Source organism: Acomys minous, assembly GCF_964271855.1.
Source record: "Acomys minous genome assembly, chromosome: 2".
NCBI lineage: Eukaryota > Metazoa > Chordata > Mammalia > Rodentia > Muridae > Acomys > Acomys minous.
In genome coordinates this window covers 87,093,078-87,117,987 of record NC_140484.1, presented here as the reverse complement: position 1 = coordinate 87,117,987, position 24,910 = coordinate 87,093,078, and the positions used below count along the sequence as shown (strand labels likewise).

Below are 24,910 nucleotides of genomic sequence, written 5' to 3'. Positions count from 1 at the left end.
AGCAAGTCCCTGGGATTCCTGTCTCCAACCCTACAGTGTGGTGTTGCCTGCAAGTGGCCGCACCTAACTTCTTCTGTGGGTGCTGAGGATTCAAACTCAGACTCTTACGCTCGTGGACACAGGCACTTCACCCACCGAGCCCATCTCTCCCATACCTCCCGTACAATTTTCCTGGTGAAATATGGGTGAATCGGGCAGGGCTCGCGTGTTTATTGAGCACTTACTATATAAGCATGAGGATCTGAACACACCACACATGGTGTGTATGATCTGGAAAGGAGGCATGCGTTAAACAGTTTAGCAAGTGCATGACTGCTCCTGTGTAAAGCAGAGAGAGACACCAGGTTCGCTGACGCTGCTGAATTGGAGGCTCCAACCCAGGTGCTCTAAACCAAGCTTAAGGACCCATGGACACACACACACATTGATTTCCTACAAACTGTGAGCAGGCCAAATTATGGTGCTCGAACACCATGGCTGGGCAGGTTACAGAAGCAGACCGTGTGCATACAAATCTCTTCTTAGCTCGGTGGCCACTGCGAGTTAATGTTTCTGCATGTCTCAATAGAGATAAGAGAGAACCCTGCCTGCCCCATGTCATTAAGAATTAATAGTTAAACTGTTCAAAGTACTCGAGGTCATACAAGGGAAACAGCCAATAAATGCTGACTCTCATTATTATAAAGCAGGTTTGTCTCTTCATGACATGCTGTTTAGCCATTCAAAGAATAAACATTAAAATGTAGACACTTCTCTAGAACAGTGAGAGACAGGCCTCCTGCCACACAGCGGAGCCTCAACCAGCTCCCTTCAGCCTGTTTCTCTCCCTGGCTTCTTTGGTGCTGTGTTATAGGGTATAAATAATGTTTTTGTTCCCTCCCTGCAATGGGAATTAATTTGTTCTCTAATGTGAACAATGATATTGATACCACTCCCTTTCCTTTATTTTTTCTTCCCCAAATTTAATACTTTCTTCTTCTTCTCTTCTTCCTCCTCCTCCTCCTCCTCCTCCATCATCATCATCATCATCATCATCATCATCATCATCATCATCATCGTCATACTTCAGGTTAATCCTAGGGTGTGAGCAGGATGGGCAAGGGTTCTGTCAGGTCTAATCTCTTCTCTCTGTTTTGTTATTATTTTGATAGGAAGTCTCTCATTAAGTTATCCAGGCTGCCCTCAAACTTATGATCCTCCGACCTCAGCCTCCCAAGTAGCTAGGACTTGAGGCCCTATATGAGCAAGCCTGGCTCATATTATTATTATTTTTATTGTATTGATTATCTTTAGAAGTATATACCTGTATTTTTTTCTTCCACCACCTTTCGTTTTTTTTTTATTGTTAGAGTTTCTGTACTTGCTTTAAAAACTCAACACATTCCATAAATTTTAAAGGAAAAGCATCAGTCTTCTGCTCTGTCTTTCCTTATTCCAAATTTTTGTTTTTGTGCGTCTATTTTATATAGACAGGGCCTCACTGTGTAGTTCAGGCTGGCCTGGAACTTCCTTAGCCTCCTGAGTGATGCACAAGGAGATGTGAGCCACCATGCCCAGGCCAGCATTTGGTGCTTAGATCTGAATTCTAACAAGCCCTGGCCGCCTGGTTGTCACTTGATGGGTTTCTGAAGGGTATGATGCGTGTTTATATTTCATTTAATATTACATATTCCCAGAGAGAATCATTTTGCCATTTGTGTAAGCGTATCTTCTTCCCCCCTTTCAGCTAATTCTGACAAGTGTTAGTTAGTTTTATTTTCTTAAGTGCTAATGAAATTGTTCTTCTCAAAACATATTAACATCTGGGGCAGGTCCATGCAGTCTCTGCCCTCTGCCTCACACAGGAGAGTCACGTGAACCTGTTACATATTGAGTCCCGGAAATCAAAGAGACGAAATTCAGAATTCGAGATTTTCGTGGACTGTGACGTCAGCAGAGAACAGTTGAATGATGTTTTTCCCCTGCTGAAGTCCCACACCACTGTCCTCTCTGTGGACTCACCCGACCAGCTCGCCCTGAAGCAAGACGGTACGTGTGAGAAGACGGGGCCCCCACCTCAGAGAGTAAGCGCCCGCTGTGAGTCCAGCCTCACACTCATCTTGAGGACAAGGAGATGAAAAGGAAACTCTGTCTTTTCAAAGTCCTCCCCAGTGCGATAGTGAAGGGAAGAGAAACTGTAGCTGATCTGAATTCTGAGGGAAAACTGTGAGGCAGCGTTTGATGGAAGGCGGGAGTGAAAGAGCCTGGCGTGTGAGAGGGGGTAGGTCAGAGGTCAGCGATCTCTCAGCTTCTAAAGCACTTCTTGATTCCACAAGCCTGCTCTCCCCGTACCCACACTCTTCACAAATCTCCAGAACTCAGCATCTAACGCATATTTGAATTTGGGGGGGATGTTGGCAGTGTTTGCCATCAGTGATCTGAACCCTATTATGTATCACACACAGTCCCACCAAAAACAGCGCTGCAGTGTTTATAAAGCCTTCCCAGACTTCAGACGCTCAGATCGAAAAGCCTGAGCCTAAGGTCTCCACTGCTGACCACAGAAAATCACTGTAATTTAGTTAGGACAAAAGAGGCACATGGGTTAATTTAGTAACTTTATCCTCAGTGGAGTATCCTCAAATTACATCCTAATATTTGGGGTGTGACCAGGGCCGCTGTTCATGTGCCATGTTTTCATGTCGTTGTTAAACTGTGCTTTCAACCCCACTTCTGGGTGGCAGAGAGCAACTTCCCTGAGTCCCTGAGTGACCCTCTTCAACCAGAGAGAGCAGGGCAGGAAAGGCTAAGTTCCTGGCCTCTCTGTTCCACAGGTAACGGTTGGTTGTCTTGGGCAAACTGTCTTAGCACTAGCAATCTGCTCATTTCACCTACACAGTGAAGAGCTGTGGAGAACACTAGATGGCTCCTTTGATATTTAATGCACACCAACTCATGTCAGATCACACACACACACACACACACACACACACACACACACACACACACACCAGGCCAACTTATGATTCCACTTCCTGGGGATCCAATACCTCTGGCCGCCTCAGGCACCAACACTCATATGCACACACATTCACTGAACTAAAAAAATAAAAAAATTTAAATATATAAAAATTAGATATGTAGATGTGATACTGTGCCTAAAAAACCCCCCCCCCAAAAAAAAACCAACAAAAAACCCCACCAGAGATATTAAAAGTCCTCCCTGGAGTTACATTAGCCCAGCCTGCCTTCACAGGATAACTATTGTGTGTCTTAAAACATTTAAGCGTTTGTTACTTAAGTACAGTATTTTTTGGCACTTGGGAAATCAACCTGAAAATTAAAAAAAAAAAAAAAGCTAGTGATTTTTGTTTGTTTGTTTTCGAGGCAGGGTTTCTCTGTGTAGCCTCGGCTGTCCTGGACTCTCTTTGTAGACCAGGCTGGCCTTGAACTCACAGCGATCTACCTGCCTCTGCCTCCCAAGTGCTGGGATTACAGGCTATTGCCCCCAACCCCTGGCTAAACCTAATGATTTTAATTAAAATATAATTCCTAGAAATAGAGTGATTCATTTAAATCATATTCATTTTCCTTCAATATACAAGTTTCAGTCTCATCCACCTGCACTTGGTTCTGAATTTCTCTTTGGCTAAGATAGTCTTGTTAACCCTCAGTGGCTTTGGGGTTTTATTTTGCAGTTATGGAGACTGTCCCTTGGTTTCCAAAGAAGATTTCTGACCTGGACTTCTGTGCCAACAGAGTGCTGATGTATGGATCCGAACTCGACGCAGACCATCCTGTAAATATTTTTAAAAAGTAGTCTAGTAAAAATAATGTAAGGCAAATTAAAAAGTAAGGGCAACTTAAAATTTTTTATAAGATTAAAAAAAAAGATTATTAATTTTAATTAATATTAATATTAATATTAATTTTAATTTTATGTGTATGGGTGTTTCCCTCTGCATGTTTATATATGCCTGAAGTGTTGCTGGAAGACAGAAGAGGGCACTGAATCCTCTGGCACTGGAGTTATGGAAGGTTGTGAGACACCATGTAGGTGCTGGGAACTGAACCCTGGATCCTCAAGAGCAGCCAGTGCTCTTAAGTGCTGAGTCCTCTCCCCAGCATCTAGGGCCAATGCATATATATACATATATATATATATATATGTACACATACATACAAAATACTGGGCTTCATTATGATATTTTCATACGCATATAAGGTGTTTTGACTATACTTACTCTGATTGCCCTGTTTTGTTCCGTCTTTCAAATAGCATGGGTAACTTGATGGTGAGAAAAAAAATTTCTAAATTTAATAGAATTGGGATTTCAGGCATCAGCAGTGGCCCTCCATGGTGGATGAACTGAGTCAGCAGGCAGGAAAGTATGCAGCTTCACTGGCACGGAGATAGGCTCTGTTCCTGGCAGTCCCCTTCTTAAGGTATCCCCAAGGCTGTGCAGCTGAGTGTGTGTGTAGTCAGGCCCCCCTAAAATGAGTTGGAGTGTTTGAAATGACAATAATGATGGGTCAGAAAAAAAAAAAAAAAACAACCCAGCACCATGCTGCCCGATTAGATTGACTGACTAGGCTGTTGATGATCTGGGAAGTTGTTTCCTTGGAGAGTTTTGCAGTATAGCCATGAGCGCAAGTGTTGGAATCCTGAGTATTGGGCTTGTGTTTGAAGCTCAGGATTCTTGGGAGGGAAAGACAGGAGGGAATGCAACCATGGAGGCTCTCAGGCCCAGCCTTCACTTTACGCCTCCTGCTTTTTAAGCTGCATGGATGTGACCTTATGTCACTTTAGACAGCCTCCGGTGGACCCATCTGTGTACCAGATAATCTTACCAAGGAACTATTGCAGTGCAATGGGGGTACTCACCCTAAAGGAGCTTGCAGCCTGATTGAGAACTAACATGAATTAGCACATTGCAAGCTAAAACAAAGTGTGCCAGATGACGTTAGCGAGTTGGACACACACACACAGGAGAGCAGATGCTTCTGGCTGAAGCCATCAGAGAAAGGTGATGCTTCAACCGGATCTCAAAAGATGTCAGTAGGTAAGGGATGAGAAGAAAAGACAGGTTAGGGGGAAAAGAGTGTGAGCAAAGTTTCTGAGGCAGGAACCGCTGGGGCATGTTAACAGAACGCTGCAATGCCAGCTTTACAGATGTCTGCTGCTAAGAATGTTCATCTTTATGCTTTCAATTTTTTAAAAAATTGTATTTTGATTACCACACCTCTCATCTGGTTTCCCTGCCTCCATCCTTGCTATCGTCACATACTCGAAGCCATTAGAATATTCTAATGACTATTTTCTCTCCTCTTCTAGACATCACACAGTGGCTTGTCCACACAGCACTATTATCCATGATAGCAAGAAGGTAGGCACGGTCCAGTGCCTGCCAACTGATGAGCAGATAAAGGAAGGTGGGCGGAGCCAGGCAATGGGATGGTACCAGCTGTAAAAAGGCACACAACAGATGGATGTGCAGCTTCCTGCACAATATCCCAGAACTTGGTGAACCTGAGGCAGGAGGATTACCACTAGTTTGAGGTCAGCCTGGGATACATAGCAAGGCCATTTCTGACCACAATGATAATGAGCACGAAATACCATGCTACAACACGAGTGAACCTTGAACAAAGCCAGCCGCAAAAGGCCTCGTGTTGTGGGGTCCCATTTACCTGAAGTATCCAGAAGAGGCACATTCACAGAGAAAGAGACAGAGACAGAGACAGAGACAGAGACAGAGGCAGAGGCAGAGACAGAGGCAGAGGCAGAGGCAGAGGCAGAGACAGAGACAGAGACAGAGAGACAGAGACAGAGGCAGAGACAGAGAGACAGAGACAGAGACAGAGACAGAGACAGAGGTAGAGGCAGAGACAGACAGAGAGACAGAGACAGAGGCAGAGACAGAGAGACAGAGACAGAGGCAGAGACAGAGAGACAGAGACAGAGACAGAGACAGAGACAGAGGCAGAGGCAGAGGCAGAGGCAGAGGCAGAGACAGAGACAGAGGCAGAGACAGAGAGACAGAGACAGAGACAGAGACAGAGAGACAGAGACAGACTGGATCACTGGTCATAGAGGCTGGGGTTTGGAAGGGGAATGAGGAAGAGATAGGTAGCACAATATTTCCTTTTGAGGTGACACAATTTTTTTCAGAAATTAGATGGTGCAGTCTACGACCATACCACCCTGAACACACCTATCCGGTCTGAACATCCGGGTAAGGATGGCCGCCGGGCACAGTGACAGGCCTATTGTCTCAGCCATTTGCAAGTCTGAGGTGGGAGCGTTAAGAGTTTCAAGGCTTAGAATGGGCAAGGCAGTGAGATGTTGTCTCGGAATCAAAAACCAACAAAAGCCATGATCATGGGCCTTAGTTTCTATGAATGGCTGTTTCATGGCGTATGGGCTACATAGTGGCTAGTCTGAAGGAGATCACCAATGTAGCTCTGAGGTCCAAATCCAAGCTCCTGGACAGACCTCCAACTTGCAGGCCCTGAACCAGTCTTCAGCACCATCCATGCATCATGCAAGCACCAGAAGCGTGGCCTGACCTGCATTTTTGTATGCTGACCATGTTTTCCTTCCTGTGTGCTTTTTCATGGCCCCCTCTGTCCTCTACCCATCTCTCTCCACATGGCAGACGCAGCTTGGGGATCAGCGCTGGGAAGCTTGGTTCAGTTAAGGCACTATCTTAAATATTAATTTCTATTTTAGTATTACTTGCAGTGCTGGGTCAAGCATCCTAGGCAGACATTTTGTTGTTTATTTACAGCCAAGCCTTACTGTTTTATTACTATTTTCTACAATAGGTAATGTAGCTGAAGATGCAGTCATGTGACTAAGGAAAAAATAAGATAAGGGCTATGCACTTAACTAGGATGGTACCTTCTCTACTTAGACTTTCATCTTTGCTGTTACTGCAAAATCTTTGCATATAAAGTATCATTTTCCTTTGTAGCCACTGGATGGTAAAGCTACCATGTAACTGCTGATTTCAAAATGTAAATTGCCATCTATTTCTAAGCAATACTTGCTTGTGGTAACAATTATGTAGTTCCTTAATATCTCCAGTCAAAACAATGAAGTGTTTTCTAACTGTCATTTTCAAGCACTTTTAGTTTCAATAGTTAATTAATTTCCATTATCAGGGCTTCAAAGACAATGTGTACCGTAGAAGACGGAAGTATTTTGCAGAGTTGGCTATGAACTACAAGCAGTAAGTATATTACAAGCCAACATGTCTAACTTTGAGATAGCAAAATAGAAAATAAACGGAATGAGCTCTGCTTACTTAGTAAATAGAAAGGCAATTAAGTGTAACTGGCTGCCTGCAGTGCAACATTGCCCATCTTGATCTCATTAGTGGGGACTCCATTCCCAAGATTGAATTCACGGAAGAAGAGATTAAGACCTGGGGGACCATCTTCCGAGAGCTAAATAAGCTCTACCCGACCCACGCCTGCAGGGAGTACCTGAGAAACCTTCCTCTGCTCTCCAAACACTGTGGGTACCGGGAAGACAACATCCCGCAGCTCGAAGATGTCTCCAACTTCTTAAAAGGTAATAAGCCTGCAGAGCTGGGTAAGGGGGTGCTGATCTGTTTTGGCTGTGACAGCGTTGGTTGTGGCGGAACGAAGTCTAGTTATGTGGAAGGTCCAGAGTCTCCTAAACTCATCCTGGAGTACTGGATCCAGGATGGGCCACTACATTGGAAAGAAGAGTCTGATAGCTCAGAGTGGTGGTTCTCAACCCTTGTGATGCTGTGGCCCTTTAATACAGCTCTTGTGTTGTGGTGACCTTCAACTATAAACATTTTTTTTTTTGCTACGGTTATGAATGGTAATTGAAGTATCTGTGTTTTCTGATGGTCTTAGGTGAACCTTGTGAAAGGGTCATTTGCTCCCCCCACCCCTCCCCACCCCAAGGGGTTGTGACCCACAGGTTGAGGAGAGCACGAGAGCAAAGTGAGCAGAGTTGCAAGGGAATTAAAAAAAAAGTGTCACATAGGTCAAATCTGAAGCAGGTTGGGGATGTAGAGGATGTTCACCAAATGCTTAACCATTGGACAAATTGGAATCTATACTAGATGACTTTTAAATAAAGAAGGAGAGTTTATTAGAAGACCCATGTGAAACAGGCTTGTAAAGTGGTTAGATCCTATCAGTGAGGGTATCTGTACCAAACCTGCACACCAGCCTTTAGGGATGTGGTAGAGGAGGCTAGGGTCTCTGGTGCTGTGTGGCCTCTGGTGCTGTGTTATTTCTGATGCTGTGTTATCTCTGGTGCTGTGTGGCCTCTGATGCTGTGTGGCCTCTGATGCTGTGTGGTCTTTGATCCTGGGGGATCCCTGCTTGTGTGGTCTATGATGCTGGGTTGTGTCACTGGTGGCTGGAAGATTTCTTGAGTATTTTTTCACACAAAGATTCTGTGATCTTTTTTTTTTTCAGGCAAAGACAGGTATGAAACTAGAAGAGTAAACAAAATGTAAGGGCACTTTTGCTTGATTCAGGCCTCTTTATTTTTTCCTAGTCAATGTAGAAATGATCATGGCTCTTCAGACTCTACTGAGCTTAAGAAAAATCAGTATCTCCTTTTGTCTCAGCAAGTCAGAGGCCTTGGGGAGAAGTGCTGCTTTGTAGCGCTGGGGACTCAGCACAGGGTCTCAGGAACGCTAGGCTGGAGTTCTCTTTCTGAGCTGCACGCCCAACCCGGAAGTTATGCTCTTAGTTCATATTGTTAATCTTTCGTTCGTGGCTGAAAGTGTTGCCTGCCTTTCTTACGTGGACTGTTAACAAACATCTTCCCATTTATCCCTCCTTTTATTTCTCCTTATTTAAAAAAAACTGAAAGCTAGAGGGTGCACTGTTGCTGAACCTCTGACATGCACTCTGGTGCCCATGATTTGGACACTGCCCTTTGCCAAGACAGCCTAGCAGGCACACAGAGGAAAGGGATGCAGGCTATCTTGATGGGAACTCATAGACTGTGGCCAGACAGTGGGGTAGGAGGGCCTCTTATCAGAGGTCTAGGGGAGGGAAATAGGCAGTTGAGGGAGGGGGGTGGGAATGAGAAGATAAGGACGAGAGGATAACAATAGGGATGTAATGTGAATTAACAACAACAACAACAACAACAGCAACAACAACAAAGAAAACTGAAAGCTAGCTGAGCATGGCAACAGACGCCTTTAATCCTAGCACTTGGGGGGCAGAGGCAGGCAGATCTCTGTGAGTTGGAGGCCAGCCTGTCTATAAAGCGAATCCAGGACAGCCAGAACTACAAGAGAAACCATGTATCAAAAAAGAAAAAGAAGGCGGGGCAGTGGTGGTGCATGCCTTTAATCCCTGCACTCTGGAGGCAGAGATAGGTGGATGACTGTGAGTTCAAGGCCAGCCTAGTCTACAAAGCAAGTCCAATCCAAAAGCGAAAGAAAGAAAGAAAGAAAGAAAGAAAGAAAGAAAGAAAGAAAGAAAGAAAGAGGAACCTGAAAGTTGCTCCCTTGGGGTCTGGAGATGGGCTGGCCAGAGCCACCCTGCTATTTCAAGGGCGAACGTCAAAGACAGAAACCAAAACTAGAGGACAGCTCACATGAAATGTGAGCCAAGGGGGCCAATTCTGTCAAACATGGTGGCCACTGGTTACATGTGACTATTTATTTGCTTTTGGTTTTTGTAGACAGGCTGTCCTCTTTGTAGACCAGGTTGGCCTCGAACTCACAGAGATCCGCCTGCCTCCGCCTCCTGAGTGCTGGATTAAAGGCATGTGCCACCACCCTGGTGATCACAACCATTTTAATCTATGCTATTTGCAGGCATTATTATCTTCTGTAGTCCTTTCTATTTCACCTAACCTGGATGGTTCCCTTCCACCCAAATGCGAAGACTGTCTTCTTTGTACTAGAAAAGGAGCTACTGGGCTTCCGTAGCTCAAGAGATCACTGTGCACTCTGTCTTGTATCTCACACTAAACCAGAGGCAGCCTGATCTACAAAGTGAGTCTAAGACAGCTAAGGCTGTTACACAGAGAAACCCTTTCTCAAAATACCTAAACAAAAAACCAAGCCAAACAACCAAAAATGCTATGATCAAAAAAGACTTTAAAATTAAATTATAAAGTACCATACAAATTAAAAGGTTCCATTATTGGTTGTTGTTGTTGTTGTTTCTCTCTCTCTCTCTCTCTCTCTCTCTCTCTCTCTCTCTCTCTTTCTCTCTCCAGGGTCTCTCTGTGTAGCCTTGACTGCCCTGGACTCACTTTGTAGACCAGGCTGGCCTCGAACTCACAGCGATCCGCCTGCCTCTGCCTCCCAAGTGTTGGGATTAAAGGCGTGCGCCACCACTGCCTGGCTTCTGTTATTATGTTTTAGTCTCAGGTGCCATATGTCTGACGTCATCACCTCCCACCACCCCTTCCTTCTCCTACACAGTCCCTCGATTGTGCTCATGTCATATGCATGCCACTATACTCTTGCCCTATTCTTTCCCCTCCCCTAAGATTCCCACTCCCACCAATGGGATTTCAATCTGGGTTCCGCCTATAAGAGAAAACATTCAGTGTTTGTCTTTCTGAGCCTGGCTTGTTTCTCTTACTACAGTGATCTCCAGTTCCATCCATTTCCCTGAAAATGTTATGATGTCATTTATTTTGTGATGGGATGCAATCCCACTGTGTGTATGTACTGTTTCCCTGCCCCTCCCGTTCTCTGCTGATGGACAGCTAGGCTGACTCCATCTCCTGCCTACTGTGACTAGTGCAGCAATGAACACGATGCACAAGGATCTCTGTGCTGCGTTGACTTCGTGCCGTTGGGAATGTGCCCAGTAGTGGTCTATCTGGAGTTCTAGTTTTAGTTAGTTAGGTAGTTTGTTTTTTTCCCATTTTGAGACACTTCCATAATGGCTGCCCCAGTTTACATTCCCATGGTCAGTGTGTAAGAGTTAAAATGCTCTCTCTGTTTGGGGGGGGGCACCAAGCATAACCTAAGGCCTCCAGAATCTGTATCCCACCTTTATCACCCCCTGTGCTGCCTGAGAACATTATTCCGTGCTCTATAGCTCTTACAATAAAGAGAAAAACACAATAGGAGATGTGGTGTGCAAACGGATCTGACCGCGGGATGTGCTTAATAACGCTTTGCTTCCTGTAGCACGCGTATGCTACATTTTAACTTCCCTTGAAAGTATAACTGGTGCCGCTGGCTAATGTCAGTGGTCTGTGTGCGGGTGGTGAAGGTTTTCTGTTTTCTCCTTTACTTTGCAGAATGCACAGGGTTTTCCATCCGTCCTGTGGCCGGTTACCTCTCACCAAGAGATTTCCTGTCAGGCTTAGCCTTTCGAGTCTTTCACTGCACTCAGTATGTGAGACACAGTTCAGATCCCCTCTATACTCCAGAGCCGTAAGTACTTAAGTTGTTCACTCCTCAGATGGTTATTTATAGTAGTGGTACTCACTTCACAAGGCGCCTTATAAGTATTCAACGCAGCATCATATGCCAAGCCTTTAGAACAGTGACTGGCATTGAAGTGTATTCTTTAACATACTCAACCCATTATATCATCATCATCATCATCATCATCATCATCATCATCATCATCATCTTGGCAACTTGTTAGGTGTCAGATGCAGTTCTGTCTGTGCACAAGGGATGTAAAAACCAAATAAGAATTATTGTCCTTATAAAGTTTGTATTTTGGGGGATTGTACAGATGTAAACAAGTAAACATAGTATGTATCATGTCAGATGACGGCTTGTACCATTGGAGGGGGCGGCGGGGAGAATAAAGCCAGGGAAGGACACAGGCATATATATGAGCTGTTTTGGGAAGTGTGATCAGAGAGCGCTTTGTGAGGGAAGATGGGAGCAGAGACTTGATTTGGGTCAGGGACCTGGGGTGTCAGTGGATGTGGGTTGTGGGGACAAGATTTGGAACCAAGCAATGGCATTTCTTTATTTTGTTAATATCTTATGAGGTATTACTCCTGACAAACTAGAGAGGAGGCGAGGTTGACTTTGGACTGGATTTGACAGTTGTTTGTGCACGTACACCAATCGTAGCGGTGTGACAGACTCTGTCTCTGTTGCAGAGACACCTGCCATGAACTCTTGGGTCACGTTCCTCTCTTGGCGGAACCCAGTTTTGCTCAATTCTCCCAAGAAATCGGCCTGGCTTCCCTTGGAGCTTCAGAGGAGACTGTTCAAAAGCTGGCAACGGTATGTATCTAGGAATAGCGGTGTAGCCTAGGATTCCCCGCATCTGGAAATAGTGGTGTGGCCTAGGATTCCCCGCTGGGTGTGGTTAGGCATAGTTGGGCCTTTTGGGGTCCGAGTTCAAGGCAACCATTAGAAAATTTGCTTTTGCTTTAAATGTTTATGGATCTAAATGTTAAATGAAGATAACAAAAATTGAAGATTTCTCAAAGAGACCCAGCTTTAAAACAAGGCAGAGAAGCACGGGCTTGCTTTAATATGCTAGTTTTTAGGACCTCCCCCCACCCCCCAAATGAGTGATATCTTATGAGCCGGGGAAGGACACACGTTGTAGGATCCTGGGAACAGCTGAGGGTGGAGGAGGCGTGTGGAACAGGCTGACTGGTTCTGAGGTTGTGCTTTGGGGGTGCTAGAGGTTCCTGAGAGCTTTTATGGAGTCATTTGGTGTCAAATGTATTTTTAACGTGATGGACCAGGCTCCGGCATCACATTGTATCTGAACTTTAACTGACTGCCATGTGCTGCGTGAGGCAGTTTAACTATCCAAATACCCAGCCCTTTTCAAACTACATAACTGTGTGAAGCTGTGCCTCCTCCATATAATCAATTCAAGACAATGTATCGCCAAAGATTAGATACAGAAGCAGACATGGTAATCCCGTCTGCCTTCTCACCAGACATTACGTAATGTCCACTCAGACGCAGACAAGACGTGGACAGTGGTGGGTGAGCTGATCCCGTCGCCTCACATTGTGAACCCATAGGATGATAATTGTCAAAAAATTAAAACCAGAGCCAGCAAGATGGCCCCGTGCCACCAGGCCTGATGGCCTGAGTTCCATCCCACGGCTGAAGGAAGGAGCCTGTCCGACAGATGTTCTCTGACCTCCACAGGCATGTGCACATAGACAAATAAATGTAAAAGACATTGGATTAAAGTTAAAAAAGATGAGGGTGGGGAGATGGCTCCACAGTCGGGAGCATTCTTCCTGCTTTCCCAGAGCACCCGGGTTCCATTTCCCAGCATGCACACCAGGCAGCTCCTGTAACTCCAGATCCAGAAAATCCCATCATGCCCTCTTCTTGCCTTTGTGGGTCCACACATACGTACACATAAGTAAGAATAGTAAAAATGCATTAGAAAGAGGCACAGCAATTATAAGAAACAACACCACTCTTCTGTTACTTTTTGCTTTGCAAAATGTACTTTTATTAATGTACTTATGCTATCATACAATGGGTTTTCAATATTTAAAGTTGAGTTTTAAAGCACCTAACTAGTTTCTTGGTTTTTAACTTTACTATGGTCAATATGGCTACGGTTGCACATACACATAGAGAGGTCTTTGGACTCTTTGGTAATTTTCAACTGTGTATGAGAGTCTTTACGTCAAGTTTGCAAAGTCCAGGGCCAGATTGTGAAAGAACGCGCGGCCCAAGATGGAAGTCTCTGGGTTGATTCTGGGCATCCTTTGGGCCAGTGACTGAGAACTGGCACTTGCTTTAGACTGAGATGTTCAGGGTGCAATCACGATGCTGACATCCTTTTGCAGTGCTACTTTTTCACTGTGGAGTTTGGTCTATGCAAACAAGACGGACAGCTGAGAGTCTTTGGCGCTGGCTTGCTCTCTTCCATCAGTGAGCTCAAAGTAAGAGTCATCAGCCTTTGCACGTAGCTGTGTCTAACTGTGTCTACCAACTCGATCCACATGCCTGAAGGCAGAGCTTGTACCCGAGCAAGCGTTTACTATGGGAAATATTTGAGGTGGCAGTAAACATAATTTGAGAACATTTTTCTCTACTCTCCCCAAATTGCTAGAAAGAAACGTGTCTTTTGAATAGAAAGCTTTTTAAACTTTAAACTTGTGGGATGCAAGCAGTAAGTTCTGTACTGATTAGGGATGTGAAATCAATGTGCATAAGGGAGGAGTGAGGTCAGTGGAGTGAGCCAGGCTGCAGACGCTGTCCATGGTACTGCCCTGTGCTCAGGGAGGCTGCTCTCTGGTGGTGGGTCTAAGCCAAGTGTACAAGTGACCAGTGGAGGTAGACAGAAGGTGCCATAATGCATAAGTACATAAGTGAACAAATAAAGAGCCTTGAGTGCCTCCGATGTGATCAAGAGAGTTAGAATAGAGCAACAGAGATGGTCTTGGGTTCAGATGTTGGGGACAGCAAACTTGGTTTTTTTGGTCCAGACTGGATGAAGTAGAGATGCAGGAAGCCAGTCTGGGGTTGCAGTCAGAACTCCTGCATAACTCAGGTCAGAGGTGAGCCAGCCACAGCAGTCCTGCACTCTGTGAAGACAGAGGCAGTATTTGATCGTCACTCTTTGTCCCCCCAGCATGCACTTTCTGGACATGCCAAAGTTAAGCCCTTTGACCCCAAGGTTGCCTGCAAACAGGAATGTCTCATCACAAGCTTCCAGGATGTCTACTTTGTATCTGAGAGCTTTGAAGAGGCAAAGGAGAAGATGAGGTAAAAATCCATGTCCCTTGAGCTTCCATTTGCTGCAAAAGCAATTTCCAGAGATACAATGATCACAGGTATGGGCGAGTAGGTTAATTGGGAGCCTACCAGGAGCCTTCTACCTGGGACATGTCCGTGTTTAGAGTAGGTTGAAAATCATATGTTAATTAGTTGCTCGTGGGATACATTGAGATATTGGCTCCTCCCCAATCCTTCCAAGCAGAGTTTATAGTTCAGCAGGAAAAGAAAGAAAGAAAGAAAGCAAGCAAGCAAGCAAGAAAGAAAGAAAGAAAGAAAGAAAGAAAGAAAACAAGAAATTATAGACAAGATACTGTAGTCATATGAAAATGGCAACAGTGGTGCCAGAGAGGAAACGCTGTCTTGTCTCCTCCATTGGTCTCCTCTCCAGCTGGAGAATCACAGAAACCTTAGAGGCAAGTTCTAAGCTGGAACTTAGATTGTTAGGTTTTAGGCTGAAATGACACCGGAAGACAGCGAGATCGAAAGGCACAGGGGTATGTCAGAACAGCCAGAGGTCCCATCTCGTCATCAGCTGAGCACAGAGTCAGGGTGGAGGAACTGGAGCACACGTGCTTTTTAGGAGAGTCTTGTGAGCTCCAGGTGAAAGCAAAACCCGCACTAAGATGCAGATAGCAGGGAGCAAGTGACTACACAAGCAGGGTGCAGAAAACAGCATGTGATGAAGGTGGCCGTGAAGCCATACCGTGAGGACCCTGAAGACAGGGATGGAAGACAACGCTTACCTTCCAGGGGCTTGCTATGCATAGAGCCACGTAACAATAGCAGCTGGGCTTTCTCCAGCACAGATGGCATCCTTGTGCAAAGCTGCAGCAGTCCCTGCTGGGGAGACCAGATGGATGGGAACCTGGGATCCAGTCCCCAAACATGTACACTTCTTGGCTGTGCAGTTATCCTTGGGGTCCTGAGAACGATTGCTTTCTGTAGGGCGCCAAGTAAGAGGTTCACATGCTGGCTTCATACAGGAGGCAGGTTTTAAACCTCGAGGAAAAGGAGAAGTCCTGTGAGAGGGAGCTAGAAACATTCTAAGCAGAAAAACCACACAAGTACAAAAGTACAGAGAGTAGGACTCTTCCCAGTCTCTTCCTTCCTGCCTCCTTTGGTTATGTAAGGCATAGCAAAGAGTCTGTTACTGTGTGTTTCAGTGTTGTCACTATCTACTGGCGGACAGAGCTACCGTAGCTGAGTGCCTTAGTGAAGCCAAGAGGTCAAGAGATGGGTTGTAGATCAAGAGACAAGAGAGTATGGGAGGATGGAGAGTGGGGAGAGGGAGAGGAAGAGGGGGAGGGGGAGGGGGAAGGGAAGGAGAGATTGAGTATTTCATGCATGCTCTCCTACTGAGACCACAGTAGATGCTGTTGAGGCCACTGCTATCATGACAAAGAAAGCAGGTGTGTGTGTGTGTGTGTGTGTGTGTGTGTGTGTGTGTGTGTGTGTGTGTAACCAGGTCTCCTGTCCTTTATTTAGTTTTGTCACCTACCCTCATAGGCATTAACGCCCCCTTGCTTGTTGTCTTAAATAGAGAATTTACCAAAACAGTGAAGCGCCCATTTGGAGTGAAGTACAATCCGTACACGCAGAGCATTCAGGTCCTGAGAGACGCCAAGAGCATTACTGGTGCCGTGAATGAGCTGCGATATGACCTTGATGTCGTCAGCGATGCCCTCGATAGGATCAGCAGGTGGCCCAGTGTGTGATGGTCTCCAGTCGGAACCCACAAAGCCTCTGAGCATCAGTTCAGAGCCAGGGCCGCTTCCTGCTTCCCTTGAAGATCTGCTTGATGATGGACAGTGGCTCCCAGCTTATGTCACCGCTCCCTGTAAGGAGCCACTCACTGTCTTTGAAAATGCATGCCTGGATGCTCCAACCACCACTGACTTTCCACTTTTGCTTTGTTGTTGTTGTTGTTTTTTTTTTTTTGGCACCTGCTTGAGGGGAATATAATTCACATACCACATGACTCACCGAATGCCCACTTAAAATATTTTATTTCATTAAAGGATAATCGAATGACTCTTCCTCTTCCCTCTTTTCCTTCCAACCTTTCCCTGTCAAACTTATGGCCTTTCTGCTGAGTGCCTATTTTTGATGGGCAAGTTGTTTGCCGCTGGCCAGAGACGGTGTCGTCACGATGTTGTTTCCCCCAGTCTGTCATTGGCAAATGGTCTCTTTGGATGCTCTGATGAGTGTATCTGTTACCCGCCCTCCCGCCCCCACTGGGTTTGTGACAGCCCAGGCACGCTACACACTAGACTTAAAGGAGAGTAGCTGACCCCACTGGTAGCACGAACAGAAGTGCAGACGGCTTTGCTCTAGAGCGTGACCAGTAAAAGAGCAAGCTGGCTTCAAGTGCACTGTCTGGCAGGGATATAGAAATCACTAAGACTCAGCCAGGCATGGGGATGCCTGCAATTCCAGTGCTCCCTGGCACTTTATTTCAAGGTGTCACACTAGGACATGAGTGATAAGGCAGTGAGGAAAGAGGGTAAGAAACAGGGAAGGAAATGAAAAAAGGCCAAGGAGAGCAGTTTGTGTCTAAGACTGTAATTATGTGAGGCCTCTAAGGATTGGAGCACATGTGGTGTCAGCTGTGTAGCATTGGCACAAGCAGTTGTGTAAACTTGTCATCACTGTAGCAAAGTGCCAGTGGCAATCAACTTATAAGGAGGAAAAGTTTATTTTAGATGTTTTGGTCCATTAGAATTTGTTCTTGTGCCTGTGGTGAAGCAAGGCATGGTGGGAGAATGGGGCAGAGCAAAGCTATAAACTTCATAAAGGATGGAAAGAGAAAGAGTGAGAGATTTAGAGAAAAAGGAAAGACAAAGAGGGACACACACCACACATACACACACATACCACACACACACCACACCACACACACCACACACACACCACACACACACACACATCACACATACACACACACCACACACACACCACACACACACACCACACACACACCACACACACATCACACACACACACACCACACACACATCACACACACACACACACACACACACACACACACACACACACACACACACAGCGAGCGAGCGAGCCTACAGTAGAATTTAAGAGGTCACTACCAGGGTAGGAAAGAGGGCTCAGCTGCTAAGAGCACTGGCTGCTCTTCCAGAGGACCTGGCTTCTGTACCTCTAGTTCAAGGAGCTCCAATGCCTCTGGCCTCCATGGATTGCCACGGGTAGGCAGGCATGCAAGTGCTACACAGACGTACATGCAGGCAAAACGTCAATACACATAAAAAATAAAATAAAAAACCTCTGTTTTTCACATTAGTGGATCAAAATTATATTCTATTGAACAGACTTCATTTCAACCCACTAGATTTTTTTTTTACACTAGATTTTTAAAAATCTTTTTAAGAGTCCAGAGGAAACAATTGAAAGCTGTATTTCATCCCATGCTCTACAAGGAAGCAAGTCCAGGAAGGGTAATTCAGCCACCTCAGATCTTTATAAACATACACACTTTAACAGCTATTGAGCATCTGTACAGCAGTAAGGAGACATGTTAGTTCTGTCTGGTTCAGCTACTTTACAGTCTGCCTGGTTACCATGGAAAGCACTGTAAAGCAACCCTGACAAATAGGAAGTCGAGGATGCCTTCTGCTGTGTCTGGCTATTTCCACAAGACTCTGATGGTGCTAGGGAACTGGCCGTTGGCTGTTAAAATGATGGGGCTTAATATTTGCTCCAACTAAAGCTCTTTAAAATAAAAAGTAAGGCTACAACCTTACCATTCATAACTTCAAGAAGGTGGAAACACATAGTGACGGGCTTGGCTTTGTCTACCCTCTGGTTCTGTCATATTTGGCAAATCAGGGTTCCAAAAGCCCCTTGGAATTTTGATGACACCTAAGAATCTTATAATAATTATTCAGGCAGCAGGACAGAATTGAACCAAAAGCACGGCGTGTAATTCTTTACCAGAGAGCTGTTCCTCGGCAGCAGCAGCAGCATGCTTGGGTTTTTGAAGAGGACACAAATGCTAATCGTCAGAAGGCCTCCGTTCCTTAGTCTCAGGCTTTGACATTTGGAGATACATAAGTAGCAAGATACAGAAAAATCTACAGCATTATTGCTCATTTGTAAGTTGGCTCCCAAACCCGAGAGAGAGAAAGAAAGGAAAAAAAAAAAAGCCAGGACTTCTCATATGTTTATTTACAGGAAGTGAATGAAGAAAACTGTGGCCCATTTTACAATTTTTTTTGGGGAGGGAAGGGGAGGGATAATTTCCACAGTAATTCTAGACCTCAGTTATATAAAAGTTAGGCCTGGTGGCACAGGCCTGTCATCCTAGCAAGTTGGAAGGCTGAGACAGGAGGATTAGAGGTCCAAGGCCTATCAGAGCTAAAGCCTAAGTTTGAGGCCAGCCTGAACATATGTATACACATATGTGCACACAAGTATATAAACATAGAGGGCTGGGTACACGTGTCAGTGGAAGAATATTTGTCTTGGATTTACAGGGCCCTAACTTCAATGCCTGTGGATTTAAACTCATATAAAAAGGGAAAACATTCAAAGGCACACATAAATGTAATTTACAAGTGAGTGGGGTATTTCCTGGTAAATGTTTAAAATTTAATTATTTTAAAAATATAAACAGAAGATAAGTTTTTTCTTTCATTACTATTTTTTTCTTTTTAATATACATTTATATTATTACACATATATAGGATAAACTACTTACAGCAAGTAGAAGCACAAAACAATTAGGATTTATATATAAATGTTACATTCATAGTGTTTTGGCTATTTGTATTTGGCAGCCTTAAAGAAAACATCTTTCCTATCTTGGCGAGTCTAAAATTCTGAATGTAAATCAATATCTATCATATCTCTTCATTATCAACTTAAAACACCTATCTAGACTTAAAAACATCTTAACCCCTAAGCAACTAAGCTTAATTGTAAAACTAAACTATCTGGCCTTCAACCCCATCAGGGACTTGAGAAGAAATAAAATTAATTATCTGAGTAGACAGGAAGTGCAGGTTAGCAGCTTCCAAAATGAGAAGATGACAGAGACAGTTTGCTGCATAATCAGTCACCCAAACTCTCTATAAAGTTGGAGCACCATCTTCAGCCTTCTGGCCCAGTATATCTGACAGACATATTTGTGAGGCAGGAACTATTAAGGACTTACCCTGTGTTGTCACAGTTTGGGCGCCAACTCTGCTTGCCTCCAAGCTTGTCCATTTTTAGGCAGAATTCTGTCTATGGCAGAAATGAGGATGTTTTCCCCAGTGGCTGGTTTGCCACATTTGAAGCCATCTCCATAAGGAAGTTCATTGATGTTCATCATCTTCTTTGAGGTAGGCTGGGTGTTGTCAGGAGTTAACCTGTCCTTTGTAAATATATTGTTGAAATAATAAAAACATCTTTAAATGCCACATTCTTTAGTTCTCTATTTTACCTTATTTATATATAGAATAATATCTATCTGTTAAACCTAGGATGTCTCCTTGTGATAAAAATAGATTAATAATTGACATGACCATGATTTGATCAATTAACAATTAACTTGTATTATTTAATTATCCTAAGCAGCTAGCAATACCACTCTCAAAGTATTGAAAGTAAACCTTGCATTATAATTTAGTTGTGTGGGTACAATACTTCATATTAGAGTAGAAATATATATGTATATATAAAATGTGTGTGAAGAATAATATTAAATTTGAATTCTATACCAATGTATCAAAATGAAACTTATTTTGTATTCATATACAAAATTTTATATTACTGAATTAAAAATAACCTTGTAAGTAACAATTAAGGCATTAAGTTGAGGAGTAGATTCACTAATCTACTTTTTGTCCTATCATCCCTATATATTTCTATATTTCCCCTTCTTTTTTCTCAATCCCAATATCCATACCTAAGAAAGAAAGATTATGGAGAAGAGAGACAGTCCTGAGTCCAACTATGTTTTCTCTTTGAATAAGTGCAATAATAGCTTATAACCAACTCCCAATGAAAACAAACATCTATTGCCCAAGAAAACAACCAAAAAAAGGTACAAAACCGTCCTTTAAGGAAAATGGGGCATCGTTCTCTTAAGATTTCTTCCAGCTGATTTGGAATGAATAATACTTTTGTAGGGTACCAAATAAATTTGGTGAAAATGGTTAAACAAGCTAGGAGTGGCATTTGTGGCCCATCTTCTAAATGTTGAGAAATTCCAGGCTTAATTAAAGTCCTGTGTGAGACAGTCTGAAATGCTGGACCAATTGAGATCAGAAGCTTTCTTTGAAGCTGTCCTGGGAGCTGTCTTGTTCTGATGAGGAGCAGCAACTGAAGCACTTGGTGCTGGAACATGAAGGGCCCAGGATGTCAGTGTCCAGCATGCTGACAGGAATGAGTCCTGTCAGGTCTGATCCAATGTCAGTGTCCAGTTCTTTTGTTCTGAAAACATATACTTTCTCACAAGCATTATACAGTCATAAAATTATAAATGTATGAGGTGTGCGTGATGCACAGAACAAGTAAGGCTGGTTCTCTGCTCTTTGTATGAGCAGAAGAAAGACATCTGTAAATCTTCATTCGTGCCATATGAAGAATGGCATCTAATAAGTCACAGGGATTCTGTAACCAATAGGAAGCATTGTCTATGCATAGACATTCATGCCCCAGCCAGTTTCAGAGCTAATCCCATGTAGTGGGATTAGCAATATAAATCACCTGTTTGTTCTGCAGTTTGAAAAGTGTGTTTTTTAAAAAAAAGACGTACATTTAAAAACTTTATTTTATGTATGTACATATGTGTGGGCCCCAGGAATCAAACTCCAGTCATCAGGCTTGGCCACAAGCACCTTTATCTCCTGAGCCATTTTGTGCCTCAAAAAGTAATTTATATTTTTGTCAACATACATTAAAAGCATAGCAAATTTCATTTTCACAATTTTATTAGTTTAGAGGCCCAAGAGGCAATGGTTGGTACAAAGAGTCCGCCATGTGGGAGGACAATGAATTAGAACAAAGTATGAAAAGGCCACAATGGAACTCATTACTATATATACTAACTTAAAGCATTTAAAAAAGAAAATGCAAAATATAAAATAAAAACCATATGCCACTCTACTTCTTTAAAGTGTTTGGTCACGAGCTACAGTAAAGCTGAGCACACTTGGCCACCATCATCACTTTGGGGAAGGCTTCCCTCTCGGGTTCCCCATCTGAATGTGAGATCTCTCTCCTTGGCAGAGAAAGCTACTGGAGAAGATTATGTCAAGGGGGGTCATTGTAAGAAGCAGATTGGCGCGGCTGAAGAGACGGCCCATCAGTTAAAAGCACTCACTTCTTTGGCAGAGGACCTGAGCTTGGCTCACAGCACCCACATCTGGCAGCCTACAGCTGCCTGTAACTCCAGCTGCAAGGGGCCTGATGCCCTCTTCTGGCCTCTGATCTCTTAATCTCTACATGTAAAGGATTGGCAAGGACAACTGGTCCAGCCAGGATCCCCCCCCCCCCACAGCTTCTGCATGAGTCTCTTCCTCCAGAGAGAGTGGCTGTTGTGTCTGGCAGGCAGTGCACTTATTGTGGCCTGGGAACATCTTCTTGGTCCAAGCAGGGATGGAGTCAACGAGAAGCCGAGCTTCAGCTTGGTGAGGCTGGTGGACTTCCAGTTCACCTCAGCTCTCAGTGCATAGCCCATTAGGGATCCCACCTAAGCATACATTAGGGGACTTGGCTTCTACATCTGTCCCTACTTCACTCTCCCCACCCCCTCCCCAAGGCTGTAAAGTCACCTCACCACTCAGTTTCTCAACTGCTGCTCTCCAAGTCATTGCTTGGTAATGGACAAGTGCATCAAGGGAAGGAGAGCCTGGTGTAAGCTCTTGACTTCCTGTCATGGCCTCTTCAGAAACTGTTGCTTTGAAAGCTCTTCAATGACTTGAAATATATTTTAAAAGTTTTTTTTCCCCCTGAGAGCTGGCCCTGCCCCTCACCAGCTGCAGCACTCGGGAGGACGGGTCCTGCACCTCACCTGGGCAGCACAATAGAGCCGGCCCTGCTGGCATAGGCTCAGGTGAGGCACGAGGGCTGGAGAGCTGACCTTGTCCCTTGCTGACTGCAGCACTGGGTGAACTAGCTGGGACAGGGCTGCAGACTTGTCCTGGTGGTTGTGGGTGCAGGAGAGCTGGTGGGTTGACCAACTCAGCTATCACCCAGGCCAAGATTCGGGGCTTTGAGTTAGCCACCCCTAAATTCTACCTCATCTATGAACTGCTGGGCGTGTGAAAGGGCGGGTCCTGCAGATTCAAAGCTGCAGTATCTCAAGGTAACAACAGGATATCCCAGAGCAGTCCCAGTGAGGATCCAGTATTGATAGTGTGGCAAAAGCCATAGGCCTCAAAACAGACCAATGACTCATTGCAATAAAGATGTGTGGACAAAAGGATACATGTATATATATGTATATATGTATATGTGTACACACACACACACACACACACACACACACACACACACTGTGTGACACACTGTGACACAGCACAGCTTCTAGGATGAGATGTTTTCTATGCCTTGTTTTGTTTGTTTGTTTGTTTGTTTTTTCTTTTGGGGAAGGCGATTGCAAGGGCGGAGGGCACATACAAACGGATGGGAAGATGAGTGGGACCGGGGTGCGAGATGCGAAACTCACAAAGAATCAATAACTGTTTAAAAAAATTATTTTCTGACAGCTTTTCTAGTTGAGAGAACTTGTCAGTAGCTTAGTAATCTTTCTCTCAAAATCACAGCCTGGCTTTGGTTCTCTATCAACTCCATGACCTCCCCTGTCAGCGCCACCAAGTGGGGACCAAGTGTTCAAACACCAGCATCTATGGAGGACTGTTACCATTCAAACCACCCCACCCTCTCAAATTCTAATAAACCTGGTTGTGTAAGCAGCTTTTCTTTGCACCTTTGGTGAAGCCCCAGAACACCACCACCTACCTTCTCAAAATGCCACAGTCCGGGGAAGAAAAGGCCAGGAACTGCCCTCACAAGGTTCAGCAGACAGCAACAGTCAACGTATATAGTGAGCATATGAACAGGATTAGAAAGTAGCTTCCCGGAGACACTGGACAAAGTCAGGGCCCAGGAGCACCTGTCTACAGAGGGGCCAGAGCTATGAATGCAGATCATCGCCTTAAATGTGACTCGATCCTCCCCCCCCCCCCCGCCTTCCAGATTCCGAATTCCATTTTCTCAGTACGTATTGGTACACTTAACTCCCACCAACGTTATGACAACGTTGATAAAAAGCCATATTATATGAACATCTATCTTGGATGAGAATTACCCATACTGGTGATCAGAATTAGGGTAGGCAGTGCGGAGGGAGAGCGGGTAGGGAGAACGCAGGGGCACAACAGATAATTGCTAGCCCTAGCTGTGTCACCAGGAGTGGGTTCCCGCCGTGGGCCAGCCGGAGAAGGAGACCACCGCTACCCAAGACTCTCAGGTTCCCAAACGCACAGCGAAGCCGGCCAGGGCAGGCCGGGAAGACTCAAGACTGGACCCTTTACACCCTCAGGCTCAGCCTCCTTAACCACTATGTAGTGACATCTTTGTCAGGTCAGCCTCTGGGCAGCGCGGGACACGTGGCAAGCTTTCTGGATTACTGAGCATGGTGCGGGTTCAGTAAGGCTCTGCCGGATGTGTTCCCTGGAGGCTGCAAGGTGCGCTCCGACAGTGCTTTGGCAGCATTCCTGCGCGCCCTGGAAGGGACTGTCCCCAGCTACACCTTGCTCCGGGCCCATTGGCCCCGCCTAGTGCCTAAATTTTACCTTGTCTCTGTCCCGCGGGGCTCGCCCAGTTCCCGGCATCGCCCCGCCCCCCTGGTCTCCGAGGCCCCGCCCCGCGCCAGCCCTCCCGGAAGCACCGGCGGAGCAAGTGCATGGCGCTGAAGTCGTACGCCACGGAGGCTGTCTCCACGGCCGCGGCGCTCTTCGCCTGGGTACGTGGCTCCGCCCCCGGGCCCGGGCAGCTTCGGAGGGGGCGCGGAGACCCGGGAGCGCCCGGCGTCTGCGTGGGTGGCGGGGAAGCTGGGAAACGGAGGCCCTAGTTACGGTCGTGGGTTGGAGCACCCTGGGGCTGCCGCAGGGAGGCGAGGGTGCGGAGAGAGGGGTCTCTGCGCGGTGGCTGAGTGGCCAGTTGTGGCATGAGGACCCGAGGGGCTGAGG

The 24,910-nt window shown here is 45.2% G+C and overlaps 2 protein-coding genes and 1 long non-coding RNA gene across 4 annotated transcripts in view; 2 read left to right on the top strand and 1 right to left on the bottom strand.

Moving 5' to 3' along the window:
* TPH1 (tryptophan hydroxylase 1) overlaps positions 1–16,725 on the top strand; it is a 40,923-nt gene extending 24,198 nt beyond the window's left edge. The window contains exons 4-12 of the mRNA XM_084767554.1: positions 1,845–2,028; positions 3,678–3,778; positions 7,147–7,214; positions 7,362–7,558; positions 11,258–11,393; positions 12,083–12,209; positions 13,760–13,855; positions 14,548–14,681; positions 16,234–16,725. Of these exons, the coding sequence (XP_084623680.1) occupies positions 1,845–2,028; positions 3,678–3,778; positions 7,147–7,214; positions 7,362–7,558; positions 11,258–11,393; positions 12,083–12,209; positions 13,760–13,855; positions 14,548–14,681; positions 16,234–16,408 (1,218 nt within the window). The 3' untranslated portion in view covers positions 16,409–16,725. The remainder of the gene's footprint in view (positions 1–1,844; positions 2,029–3,677; positions 3,779–7,146; positions 7,215–7,361; positions 7,559–11,257; positions 11,394–12,082; positions 12,210–13,759; positions 13,856–14,547; positions 14,682–16,233) is intronic.
* On the bottom strand, positions 13,887–24,562 carry LOC311589250. 2 transcript variants are annotated; one of them, XR_014776468.1, is made up of 5 exons: positions 24,515–24,562; positions 23,679–23,836; positions 19,885–20,085; positions 15,437–15,692; positions 13,887–14,500 (listed from the first exon to the last, which is right to left on the bottom strand). It is a non-coding gene; the product is annotated as an uncharacterized lncRNA (long non-coding RNA). The 2 variants fall into 2 exon arrangements; XR_014776469.1 differs by lacking the exon at positions 13,887–14,500 and adding an exon at positions 14,704–14,884.
* Positions 24,563–24,593: 31 nt separating this feature from the next.
* SERGEF (secretion regulating guanine nucleotide exchange factor) overlaps positions 24,594–24,910 on the top strand; it is a 207,603-nt gene continuing 207,286 nt past the window's right edge. Inside the window, 1 exon segment of the mRNA XM_084773936.1 lies at positions 24,594–24,684. Within this exon segment, the coding sequence (XP_084630062.1) occupies positions 24,625–24,684 (60 nt within the window). The 5' untranslated portion in view covers positions 24,594–24,624.